General features: G+C 40.8%; 1 protein-coding gene across 4 annotated transcripts in view; it reads left to right on the forward strand.

Annotated features, from left to right (window-relative positions):
* Positions 1-13563, forward strand: part of cpne5a (copine Va) — a 112595-nt gene extending 99032 nt beyond the window's left edge. For all 4 annotated transcript variants that reach the window (XM_037772779.1, XM_037772780.1, XM_037772777.1 and 1 more), the window contains 6 exons: positions 437-618; positions 2796-2923; positions 5608-5710; positions 10726-10783; positions 10976-11049; positions 12576-13563. In XM_037772779.1, the coding sequence (XP_037628707.1) occupies positions 437-618; positions 2796-2923; positions 5608-5710; positions 10726-10783; positions 10976-11049; positions 12576-12764 (734 nt within the window). In that variant the 3' untranslated portion in view covers positions 12765-13563. The remainder of the gene's footprint in view (positions 1-436; positions 619-2795; positions 2924-5607; positions 5711-10725; positions 10784-10975; positions 11050-12575) is intronic.
* The last annotated feature ends 522 nt before the right edge of the window (positions 13564-14085 follow it).

Here is a 14085-nt window from a genome sequence, read left to right on the forward strand (position 1 = left end):
ATTCTTGCCAATACACAGCCCTAATGGTATGTTCATGCACAAACAAGCTCCTTCCACCACTGCAAATAGTCAATCCGTGGTTTCCACATTCATTCAGACATTTCACTGAGATCAATCTGATGTTTTATTCTCTCTGTTTACACTGAACTGCGTGTCATATTTTGACAGTTACTGATTCGTGCCAGTATAAAAGGGCATCCTGGATACTATTATCAACCCATAAGTGTATGTCACTGCAGCTTCAAAACATGAAGGGGAAAATATAAACCTTGCATTCCAGTATTGCTAATAACCTGGCTAGTCGCATCGGGCTCCACCTCTGATTCAGAACATCCAATTTAGTCTTGGCTCACTCGTGTTGCTCCGGTTGCAGCTGTCAGCTCGGCCTCAGTCTGATGGTTTGCATCACTGACTCCTACTTCTCTTGTCTTGGAAGGAAATCCGTCCCAGTCCACTTCACTGCACTACATGAACCCGTACCAGATGAATGCCTACGCCATGGCCCTGAAGGCCGTGGGGGAGATCATCCAGGACTATGACAGTGATAAGATGTTCCCTGCCCTGGGATTCGGTGCTAAGCTGCCCCCTGATGGGAGGGTCTCCCATGAGTTCCCTCTGGTGAGTAAATTATGGGGTTATTTCAGACACTCGGGTTGTAATTCAGCGTCAGAAATATTCATACAATTAATCAGACTCCGTGTGGAAATGAATTTGGCCCTCCCAATGGAGCTTATCTTTGAGTGTTTTTATGCTCTCTCCAACATGCATGGATAACCGTGTTTTCATGTGCAATATAGATGTGTGCATTTTGACATGAATGCTACCACACCTCTGATATGCATAATTCAGAGTGAATTTCATTTACCTTTTATAGTGCAAATTAGGTTCTGTAAGGCTGAAGAATCTTCTTAAATCAATTTTGCTTCTCTCCGCCAGCTAATGTGCTCTGGCGGCTGCATAGTAAAGCCTAATGAGGAGTCTGACTACTGGGTAACGTCTGCATCACTCCATGTTTTCATTAAAATTTGCAAATTAAGATTCATCTCACCATATAATTGAAGCCTCATTCTTTCATGCTCTAGTCTTGTGAGAGTTAGAGTAAAATTAGAGTCCTAGGTGAAATAGTTGTTATATATGTTTGGTTAGAAATGTGAAGTAAAGTTTGACAAGCAAATCTCTGGGAGCAAAGAGTGTTTTCAAAATGTCATTTAGCCCACAACGTGTAACACACATTGCTCAATCTTTTATGGAGCAGAAGCACTACTACAATTATAATATATACATTTTATTTGGTGGCGCCTTTCAAGACACCCACGGACAAGATAGAAGTCTAATGAACCTGCACACCTCTAAACACAGCTGGGTGCCGTGTGTTGTTATTGAGAACACACCCAGCTGATATATCACTGTTGCACATTTTCATCCAGTACAGAAACCCAGAAGCTTTGATTGAAATCAGCCTAGGTTTCGACAAACTTCAAAAGCTTTCTTATTTACATACATGTGTAAATAAGCCCCTTTTGGGCTTGTTGTTTGAAGTTACTGAGGAACTTTTAACTGGTTATGAAATAGTCTCAAAATAATACTGATGCCTCGATATGACCTACATAAGTAAACAAGACCATCAGTGAGACGACTGGCTATTTCTATGTAGTTATTCTTAATGCTCGTCATCGGTGTCACTGGGTCGGATTCCAACGAAATTGGACGAAATCATGCAGGTTCACCAGAAACTCCTTCAGCTCAGACTCCAGCAGCGACCAGCCCACCTTTGACCTGCAGTCAGAGCTCTGGCGGGAGGTGGAGAGCTTCGCATCAAGCAGATGCTGCTCCTCCTCCGGCCAGGAGCAGAGCTTGGCCTTGCTGGGAGCCAACACCGACACCACGCTGCTGGAGGCCCAGGCCGTATTGCTGGTCCCACTGGAGGGAAGGGAGGCTCGGGAGGACCAGAACTAGAACTGCACAGGGCAGACTATCAGACCTTGCTGCAGTAAAATGAGAGGTTTTCTAAATGGACCCTGGTGCTCGGAAACACTACAGCTTTTGTCCGAAGGGACCGTCAAAATCAACGCAAAATTAAAGTTCCTCATAGTAACTTTAATGGAAGCTAGCTGATTCCCTCTGCTTCTAGACCGTGTTTTCACTATTTCATTCAGTCACTATTTCTACAATATATATTGCGTTAGATGACAAAATCACAAACAATCACGGATACTACTTCTTTCTTCTGGCAGTCTTCTTTCTATCTATCTTTTTTCTATGTCTGCACAATGCATGGTGGTAGTTTTCTCAGTTAGTGAGCATCAATTGTACACTACTTTTTAAGATACAATGTGCAGAGTTCACTATAAAGGGTTTAATAACTAGACATTCAAAAACAATACAAAGCACACTATACAGTCTACTATGTATTGCATATATCCAGTCTTTGTGCTTTGCTAGACTAGTCATGTCCCAGATTCATATCTTTATTGAATGTATTAAATCAATCTTTTCATTTGAGAATATTGTAAACAAGCCAGTTTCCCAATGTGTGAATGTCAAAATGTTTAAAGACGAATTTAACAGCAACTGGAAGTCTTGTTTTTGATAGACAAATATGAAACTTTCAACCTGAGAGCAAAGTAAAACACTGTTTTTCAGCCTGGTATTAAGTTACTCTTTATATTTACTCCTACGCACGTTGTGGTACTGCTGAAACACTAATTGTTTACATTAAATATTAATTACTGCATGTCAAACTCTATTATAATCCATTCTGATTACCGTTCATGTTTTGTTTTTGTTTTTCTCAGAACGGCAACATTGAGAACCCGTACTGCAACGGCATGGAGGGGATTCTCGAAGCTTACCATCAAAGCCTTAAGACGGTTCAGCTGTATGGACCCACCAACTTTGCTCCTGTCGTTAATCATGTGGCAAGGTAGGAGAACAAATAGCTGTCCCGGTGAACATCACAGAGCACGGTTGTCCTTTCTTTGAAAGTCAATCTGTAAATAATCCTCGGCGGGTAGACACGCCGTCAGAGGTATTAAGACAGTGAGTGATGGTTTCTCTATGAATTGAGCAGAACTAATGAAGGGAAAATAAACAATCGGCTGCCAAGCGGAGATGAATAGAAATGGTAATCAGGTGTATGTGGGACCAGATATTTCAGAGTGCAGGTGCTGCATTGCTTTTTAGACGTCTCATATGGTGGCGTGCTGCACCACATGAGTTGTTGAAAAATTGTCTTCTCCAGATTGAAACATTAGTGAATTTATAATATGGCACAGGTGTACTCTGTCTCACCCCCGACCTGTGTTTTAGTACTGGACTCTTGGACTCAAGCTGTGATTTAGGTCTCAGTAATGATGACTCATGACTTGGCTTGGACTTGAATATTAATGACTCACATCTGGACTCAGGCTCATGCACAGCAGACCTGAACTTGAATTTTAGATTTGATGTTCAGGATTTACCTGTTTTTACCTCGAGGTAAGACTTTACTTTAAAGTAAACTATATAAACATTTAATAAATGGTTTATAAGACACTGTAATGTCGTTGTAAGCGGATATATGGACATTTTTATAGATATAAGGACGTGTTTATCAATGAACAGATTTTGTCAGCAATTATAACTTCTCTTATCAAGACATTTTTATATTATTAAACTGTTTTATACTATATTATTACACAGCTTTGTTGAATACTCTATTCTGATTGGTCAATCAAGGCGTTCTACGGTCTGTTATTTCTTTATAGCAGACCGTTGCTATGGACGCAGTTCTGATGTTGGACTCTGGAGGACCGTTTTTGTGTCAAATTATTGATTTCTTAAGAAAGTAGCCGTGTAATAAGCGGGTCATTGGCTTCAGGGCGATGCCGTGGACCCCGACCTTGTTGGGGTTTATTCCACAATAATGACCGGCTCGCTGTACATTGTACCTTACTTTTAGGGCTGCAACTAACAATTATTTTCATTGTCGATTAATCTGTTGATTATTTTCTGGATTAATCTATTAGTTGTTTGGTTTATAAAATGTCAAAAAATGTTGATCAGTGTTTCCCAAAGTCCAAGATGACGTCCTCAAATGTCTTGTTTTGTCCACAACTCAACGATATTCAGTTTACTGTCATAGAGGAGTAAAGAAACCAGAAAATATTCACATTTAAGAAGCTGGAATCGGAGAATTTTTACTTTAAAAATGTCTCAAACTGATGAATTCAATAGTTGACAATTAATCGATTAATCAATTAATCATTGCAGCTCTACTATATTGTCATTCATGATGTGTTTATACACCAGCCTCCACTCATGGGTGTCCACAGGAGACCTTGTAGTCTTTGACAAATACATTAATAAACACTTAACATCTGCTTACAACTACATTATAGTATATTATAAACCATTTATTTTATTTCACTACCCACATAGACTCACAAGAATGATATTAATAAAAAAAGATGAGGAAAAAGTCCCCAGTAGTTTTCTTTTGCGTGACTTCAAGGAATACAAAAAATATTCATAAAGAAAACTCTTAGAAGGATTTTATGCCTAACAAAAAAAAACGTCACATTATGGCTGCGAATAGTCGAGTGCTTTGAAAGCAATCGTAGACTAAAAAAAAATACACTTTTACAGTCTCTCTTAGCCTAAAGGGTGCAGTAAAACTCAAAGATTATTCACAAAGCTGTTGCAGAGTCTCAGCTGTTCAGAACAAGTGAAATAGGTCATCCAGTAAACAGATGATGAAACGATTATAATGACTCCAGAAACACATCAGGTTTTAAAATTACATTCACTGTAGGTTTTGCCACATTATACATTAATGATGCGTTAATGGAAGCAGACATGGATAAAGGTGTTGATGCAGAAGACATACTGTATACTAGATGTACAGTATGGTGTTAAATTGTTAATATGTTAAATGCTCTACACTGTCATCTATGGAGGAATCTTAGAAATGTAGACTCTCTATAAAACAATATTGCTTTTGGTGTTATAACTCTGATCATGTAGTCAAATGTCTCTAGTGAACGTGGCCCACATTGTTGTTTTATGGCAGATGTTAATTAATCTCCTGAACACCCGTCATCACTCTTGCATGTGTCACTGACTGGACACGCTCTTTGATTAATAAGCCAGCGCCTCAAAGTCAAATCCCCCGATTTGAAAGCGAAAGTAGGGGCTGACCTCTGACCCGTCCTTGTCCATGTTTACCCTCGCCTCTCGCTCATCAAGTGAGGTCAATCGAGTGCTAGTCAATCAATAATACTCTGAAAGAATAAGACTGCAGCACTTGCATAAACAGTTTATTAAATAATTCATAGTGCAGCCAGCGGTGGCCGATTGAAACTAGGCCACACTCACTGTGCTGTCTCTGATGGGTTTCATAATGGTGTCTGGATAGACCTCTGAGACGTGAAGAGCTATACAACGTATTGCACTTCTTTACATTTCTATATTAAGCTTTTGTGTTTCTGAAAAACATGTTTTTTTAATGCTTTTTTTGTTTTTAATCTCAGAGTTTTATGTAAATCCGTGAATATGTTGAAACTTTGCTTTACTTTACTGTGTGGTACCGTCTTAAACCACTTTGTGCTGGTGATTTCTCTGTTTCAGGTATGCAGCAGCAGTGCAGGATGGATCTCAGTATTTTGTTCTGCTCATCATCACTGATGGCGTCATATCAGACATGGCTCAGACCAAGGAGGCCATAGTGAATGTAAGTGCTGCTCTAACACTGCCCGGAGGATGCTCTCTCTCTCTCTCTCTCTCTCTCTCTCTCTTTCTCTGCTTTGGCATTGCAGTTGCTTTTAGCTGGCTGTGGCACTCCTCTAAGGCTTTCTGTTACTTTGAAGGGTCACTAGATTTGAGGATTTATGGGATATTTTCTGCTCCACTTGTCTCGCCCCCTGTGCTTGGGTGCTTTGTTTTGTCCAATATTTTTCCTTTTCAGGAGGCTGAAGGGCTCAGCTGAGATTCACTCTCAGGTCAACAGGTTCACTTTGTTAAAGGCGATGGTCTTACGAAGCGCACCATCTGAGGCACAGCATCACGCTGCTCTGACCCCCAGCAGACTGGGTTTAAAGGGAATTTGCGACTGTTAATCAAACCATTCGAACAGCCACACCTTCCTTTTAAGATCTTGTCTGCTGCTCTGCACTGCTCGGCCTGAAGCTGCTGTGTCCTGCTGCCGCTTCTCAACCCTCTGTTTGGACCTGTCTACACTTTCCGCTGCTCACAAATCAAAGGACTGAATGACCTTTAGCCTTTGCCGCGGAGAGATGATTCATAACGATAGGGTTTATGTGCAACGCTCATCTCTGCACTTTTGCTTTCTTATTTGTGCTGTGGTGTATCTTCAGAGATTCTAGTACAGTAATACACGTTTTGTCAAATTCAGTGAATATCTCCTCACGGTCTTCTGGCTGTCTGTGTGCTCTGAAAAGAAATCCATACACATGTTCATACACAGCCCCGGCTCTGTAAATGGGAAACAAACAAAGTGGCTCAGACCGAGCCACTAAGGCTGAACCGAATGTAATTTTTTTACATTCAAAGTTTCTATTGAGGTTTTCAAATGAAGCCTAAAATGTCCATTAGGTGCGACCTTTGTGTGTGTGAGGACTGGAGGCCTTGGAGCGCTTCTGTGAGTGGTGCCAGTACTGCTGCTCCACTGGTGCAGAAGGAGCGCATACTGCAGGGTTTCCTCCCGTTGAAGCGAGTGCTTGTAGGATCGGGAAATCCCACATTCTGGAGTCTGGTATTTCAGTGTGCAGTGTGGCAGAGCGGTCGGTTCAGCCTTCAGAACAAAATGAAAATGGCTGCGAAATGTCGTCTATCTGAGGAAAACACTACGGGGAAAAATATCCTTCATCTGCTTCCTGTGTGTTGCCATGAAATGAGACTGCATGGTCGGTGTCGTGTCTCTGTTCATCTGTTCTCTCCATGCTCTTATACAGTGCTTCATTTGTAAATCAGGAGGTGCCAGAACACACAGAACCACAGTGCCTGGCGCACAGACAACACCTACTGTGCTGCTGTGCAGAAACTAAACAAGAATGATATAATAAACAACGCTACGTGCAGCTCACTGCTAGAAAATATTGTTGTATCTTCTGACACGACAATGGAGCCGAGTAAACGCAACGATGGGAATTATAATTTAACATGCTCATTTCACAGCACAAACACCCACTAGCTGTATATAGTAGGCCATATACTGTAGGTTATATTTAGGGCTGGACCCAAATATTTGACTAAAACAGAATCCTTAAAATGAATGCCTTTTAATTAAACTGAAAGACACGTGTTGCAGCGCTGTGCCGTCCATCTCAGCCGGGAACGGAGAAATATCTGGCTGCTTCCCGAGTCATGTAGGGGAGCCAAGCCAGAGTCCTCGCCGTCGTTGTCTGTGTCTGAGCGTTCTCCGATGCAACCCATGGGGGCTCGGGCCGAAAGGGCTGCTTGAAAGGCTGCGTTACACACGGGGTTGCAGCCCGGCACTGCCGGGGAGGTAATGCGTAATGCACAGAGACAAACCTCAAAACGCCGCTGTTTAGGGGGAGAGGGCTTGCAAACATGACCTAGAGGTACGTCTACACTCGCACATACAGAGGAGATACTGAGCACCACCCACACGAGGCATACATGACACATTTCCTAACGGACATTCTGCTTCATTCTAAAACCTCAATAGAAGCTTTGAATGTAAAAAACAAAATTTGGTTCAGCCCCAGTGGCTCAGTCTCATCCACTTTTTTTCCACTGTTTGTTTCACATTTACAGAGTTAGGCTGTTTATGAACACTGGATTTTGAGATATTCACTGAATACACAAAGTGTATTGGATTATAATCACAGACTCCACCTTTAATATAGCATCAAACAACGATCTGCAATGTCAAGATATAGAGGAGTAATGTCTAGCTGAGCAGAGAATGTAGTCTCTTTCCCTCCGTGTGTGTTTTAATCTGAGTTTCTCCGTGCTTTGTTGACAGAGCCGGGCCGGCTGTGCATGCTTTTAGTGCATGTTCGTGCACGTGAGCGTGCCCCACTGGCTAGCTCACGGCCGCTGCTCTGCACTGCTCTCATCAACGATTACAGCTAATGTCGCTGTTTGAGTAGCGCCCCAGGTTAACACTGTTAGCTCTGTCAGCAGTGTTGCCATTGGTTTCACTGTTAGCGCTGTTAGCTACGACCCGCCGGCTCAGCTGCCGCCATGTTGAGAGCCATTTAGAGGCAATAGAAATGCTCCCAATCTCGTATTTAGCAGCTTTAAAGATAGCACATAACAGATGTCTGTTGGTAATGCTGCATGTACTGCTGCTAACCAAACTGTACTGGCCAAACCAAACCAGCACAGCTTAGCCTTCAGTGACTAATGTGTCCACACATTTAACAGGACGGCCTCTGGGACCATCCCTCCTTTGATGTTTTTCCTATAAGCTCCAAATTTCATTTCAGGGTTTTAAATTATAAAAGAGTCTCTCTCTCTGACCTGGTAGACCAAAATATAAATCAATTTATACCCAGGTATTGGATTATGTCGCCGGTTGTCAGTTTGTTGTCTGGATAGGATGCTGGCTCCACCAGTAACTTCATAAAACCCATGAATATTTTAAAATTTAGAGACACCTTAGGAACTGCATTTGGCTCAGTTCATCCGTCCACTCTGACTCAACAAAGCATTTCACTGGTCTGGCCGACTTTGGACACTTATAGTTCTAATTCAGTACCCTTGTGTTCATAGAGTCCTCCAGGGATGACGTATTTCTGTATGCCAACCAGGAAGTTAAGAAGAAACAAATCACCGGCAATCACAGATAAAGTGTCTGTTTTAGTTTATTCCGGGCAAACAAACAAATGTGTTTCAGCTATAAGCCGTCATCAGCGTGAGCACTCAAGACGTAACGCCAGGAAGTTGGCATCGTCCTGGTTCCTTCGACAAAAAGCCAATAGGGTTTTTCCATTGGGTTTTGGATTATTGCAGAAAATAAACTCTGTGGCAAACGAACGTTTATGATACTTACATGTTTTGTTCAGCAAGATAATCTTCACAAATGAACACCACTTTTATGATTTTTGAAACGTGAACATTCCTATAGCACTTTACTGTTAATTTATCTATTATTACATGTTAAATATGCTTTTAAAAAACATATTTGGAGTATTATTTATATCGAAATAAATCTCTTTTCTGGTGAAAATATGTCTGATGCATACATAAATGCATGATACATACTTTTGTCAAATCAAATGTGTTTTGGAGTGAATAGCTAACCGTGCCCATCATATAAATCCGTCAGCTTGTGGGTAGCTAGCTGAGCAATATCATTTCTTTTATCATTATTATTTTACTCTGAAATACATCACATTACTTAAACTAGTAACTTCCACCTTGCTGCGACTTTAAGAGGAAATTAATGGTGGAAATTAGATTATAAAATGTTAAATATACACACTGAACATCCTGAATGTGTTAGCATTTACACTGGAAACATCTATCTCCCAATCTAGTGCCAATCCTCTCTCCTCTTGGTTAATGTGACCAACGGGGCATCAAGAGCTTATCATGAGAGACGTGAGGTATCTGCTAACAGTCTCTCTGTATATTTGTTTTGGTTCTGAGCAGCGAGAGGAGGATGCGTTCAGACAGATTGATGGAGTGAGATCCCATGAGTGACTTTACAGTACAAGTAAAGTAACAAATGGTGTAGACTGAATAATTCAGCTCTGGATACTGAATCAGATGTGGCATTTATAGGTATATGCTTGGTGTGGTCTTCTGCTGCTGGAAATGGGCAAACAGAACAGTGTGAGAGCAAGAGGTCAGGAGGAATGGAGAGAAGTCTGGAGGAGGGAAAGATAAAATGGTAAAGGAGAATAATGATAGAGAACATGGAGAGGATGGTCCTTCTCAGTCGATTTACTCCTATCTGTGACAGGCCGCTCCCCGCGGGAGGTTTTTCCAGGAAAGCTGACCTACTTTTACCCCTGTAAATGCATTTCTACCACGAGCATACATCATTCATTCATGCCAGAGCTTTCACTTTCTCCACATCAGGACTGTGGTTTAGATTAATGCAGTGGAGATACCTGTACACCACCATCAGCGTGGAAGATAAGCTTTATTAAATATGTATTATTTAGGTTTAAGTTTTGGTGTTAAATAGGCAGGACATTCTGGCTTTTCTGCTCTGACGTTAACAGTATTTCTATATGCAAAGATCATGAATAGATGATGTTAGACTGAGCGATGGATGATGTTTTATGAATAAAGCGTTTCTCATGTTTTTACATGTTATCGTTCCTGTTTTTTTGTTCTTTGTGACCCTAAAGTCAAGAACATTGTGTAACCTTTTGTACTTTAACTCATTTGGTATTCCACATTGTAAAAGCGGCCTGTAAAATAGGTATGCTGTATGGTAGTTCACTAAAACATTGTGTTATATGCTGGCTGTTGTAACAACCTTGGGGCCCCTGAGTTGAATAATGTATTTTGTATTTTCTCTCAGTCCCTTGACAACCCAAACAATGCAACGTAATGTGACACACAGTCGAGAAAATTATATATATCAGTTATGTTTATCTTATTTTATCGTTATTGTTTCTGTTCTCAGGAGAAAGGAGTGCAGATTAATAATGGCTTTGCAGAATGAGAAGTGTATTGGTAGAAAAATACAAATAACTGGAAATGTAACCCCGACTGACTGTTTGTTCTTCTTGTTCACGACAGGCAGCTAAACTCCCCATGTCTATCATCATTGTTGGAGTCGGCCAAGCTGAGTTCGATGGTGAGATCAGTAACTAAAGTCCTTCAGGGAACAAATGTGTAAAGAAACAGTGGAAACCAGTTTGTGGTCTGTTTGCATCAAAGATGGTTTGTTTTAGTCAAATTGACTCTTTAGGCTAAGATTATAGTACATCATCATCAGTAGGAAAATATGTTTTAATGTGAGATTATTTTTAATACCTTTTCTCTGTAGCCATGGTTGAGCTGGATGGTGATGACATCAGGATTTCCTCGAGGGGGAAGTTGGCAGAGAGAGACATTGTACAGGTGAGACCTTTCTAATGTTTTTCCTCGCTCTGAGATTACCATGGGAAGAACACGGCTCATTTTCCAAAGGCACAGTGGTTAAAAAGTGTCATTTCTGCCCCGTTAGTGGCCATGCTTATACTTCAGACCGGCACATACGGGTACTTTGCAAAATGTCAAGGCTCCGCCGCTTTTTGGGGGATAGAAAACCAAAGAACCCGTAGATGTCAATGCAATCTGACATGTGTTTGGATTGTAATTTTTGTAAGTTTGTACGCATTCATCTCTTGTTATACAAATGTTTGTTTTATACACATGTCTAATAATTATTTTGCAACCTTGCCTGAACCTGAGCATTTACGATACTTTAATAAATGAAGGTTGATCACCGTCATGTCCCTTCAGTCTTCCCCCGTCCAACACAGTGGCCGGATATTGCTCATCTCTACATATTTGATTGAATCACGTTCAGCTAAGTGTTGTCTGTACATAACCAACCTGTTAATAGCCAACGGTTTGATCTCTGGGCTGAGATTTAGTTGGAGACGACAGTCTGATGCTGCTATAACGTTAATGTATGACCGTATTACTGCAGCAGCCTCACACGCAAGCTAACGTTAGCTAGTCATGCTAGTCACTGTCACCAGCATCATTTAGCGATTTACCACACTGACGGTGAATATTAATGTATCATATGGGCCTCAAATCTCAGTGCGAAAGCCTTGGTTAACCCGCTACACAACAGCTTTTCGACATTTTCCATTTTCTCTCCTGTGACAGCGAGTTTGTTTCCCCCAAAAGGGAGCGCAGCCTCGGCGAAGATGCAACGCTGGTCTGGTCTATATTGGAGCCATAAAGCCCCTTTATTATATATTTTCTAGGACATGGCAGGAGAAAAAATCGGAGATCAGCTTTTTTGGATCTATTGTTAATGCAACCAACTGCACAGCAACTCTTCGGCATAGCATTATTACTATTACCGGTTTGTTTAAAGTAGAAGTTTGAAGACATGTTTCAACTTCCTCTGTTTACGCTTTTGCTGTGTATGTGGGGCGTGTATAAGGGCATGATACCTCAACAGCTACAGGCCAGATTGTCTTGAATGTGTTGAATATGTTATTTGATAGTTCAGGTTCTGAGAAATCTTTACTTTCATTCAGTATCAAAATGAAAAAGTCCAATAAGCACATCATGAAGATATTTACTGAACAAATTCATGTTCCCCAGAGAATGAACCCACTCCGTGAGTTTTCTTTTCCACATCCAACCCAAAACAGTCTGATCTCGTATGATACATCCATTTAGTGCTGCGACGGTGCTATTAATGGGTGAACTCTGACGCAGAACTATAAATTAAAACCTATGCTGTAGGTATTTACAGTGAGACTCCTGCTTACGTCAAGTATAAACAGCTAAATCATCTGCAAATTGTTTGATCCAATGCTTTCATATTGTCAAGTGTAATGGGGCTACTAGAAGGGCTTTAGTCTGTTAGACTTGTTGCATACATGATGCATTCTTTTCATAACGTCATACATTTCTTACAGTTTGTCCCATTCAGAGACTACATGGACCGCACAGGCAACCACGTGCTGAGCATGGCGCGGCTGGCTAAAGACGTACTGGCCGAGATCCCCGACCAGCTGATCTCGTCCATGAAGACCAGAGGCATTAAACCTAACCCCGTCCCACCCATTTACTCGTCAGGCGACCAACTCCAGAGCAACCCCGTCTGAGCCCCGCACACAGCTCCGTGTTGAGGTAGGGCAGGGTCGTGGTTGACGGGAACCGGCCTTCACTACCGCTCACTGGGAAAATGCGCTTTCAAGGCCCTTTCGCAAATATTAATTCGGCTAAACAAAAAACATAATGAGACTCCATTTAGTTTTGGAGAAATACGACTGCTTTGGGTGAACCTGCTGATGATGATCAGGGAGGTTTTTTCTCTCTCTGAGGATGAGAGCGCTGAGAAGAGCCCGGTCTAGATGGAGGTTTTTAGTTGTTCGCTGTCAAACCTGTCAAAGTGGTGATGTAATGGATAGCAAGTTAACCCGTAGAGAGAGCCTGTTTGAAGGCGTAAATATATTAGAATGTGCCAGTATGTATCATGTTTGTGATACCTTTTGGAATCGGTGTGTGTTGAAATAGAAAATCATATGTATACTAATTTATTTATTTATTTATTGCAGATATAATTTATTCCTTTGAGGAGGTTTTAAAGGGTGGGAATTAGAGTCATATTTTCCCTGTAGTTTTCCATCTTATATTTTGTGACCAGTGTAATAAAAAGATCCCCATTTCTACTTTGATAAGGACTGTAATATAAACGCATGTGATATAGAACCTATTCTGCAGTTTATGAATCATTTTCACTGATGGATAACTTTTGATTGCAAGCAGTTATGTAGAGGACCTGCTGTGAGCTGTTGCCATACTGATTTTCCAGCACCATGTCTTATACCTATTTCTAATATTTATATTAACAGAATGCACTAATTACTGTCCAAATAAAAAGCACAAAGGTTATAATGTTAATAAGCTCAAAAAACATTATTTTGAAAGAACAGCTACCACAATGAAAATAATGGAAAGGAGCCAACATTGTGTTTTCAACACGGCTTTACCGTCATGTGTCATCTTCAACCGGAAATATACTGATATATTCAAATTAACTTATATGTATCATAAAAACAATATGTTTACACAGAAATAGATGAATAATTCAAAGCACAGATTGCTTTCCTTGTTTGTATGCAGAGAGGTAAATTATAAGTCATGCTGCCGCATCTCATTCGTCATCTCCCTGTTTGTGTTTCTTTCCATTATATTTGTTGTGGTTACAGTTTATTGTCTGTGATTTTGAAGGACCCTAATAATACACTTTTGAAAGACTGATGTCAACAAATACCCACTTTGTTTTTCTCCTACTTTAATTAATTTTTTTCCCCGGAATGAAAACTGAACAATCACAAGTCGTACAATGAGATATTTGAATGTTTTTTTTAATGAAAACAACGACTGATTGCACAAAACAGTTACGAGTCCATCTTCACTGAT

Source organism: Sebastes umbrosus, chromosome 6 (genome assembly GCF_015220745.1).
Source record: "Sebastes umbrosus isolate fSebUmb1 chromosome 6, fSebUmb1.pri, whole genome shotgun sequence".
Lineage (NCBI taxonomy): Eukaryota > Metazoa > Chordata > Actinopteri > Perciformes > Sebastidae > Sebastes > Sebastes umbrosus.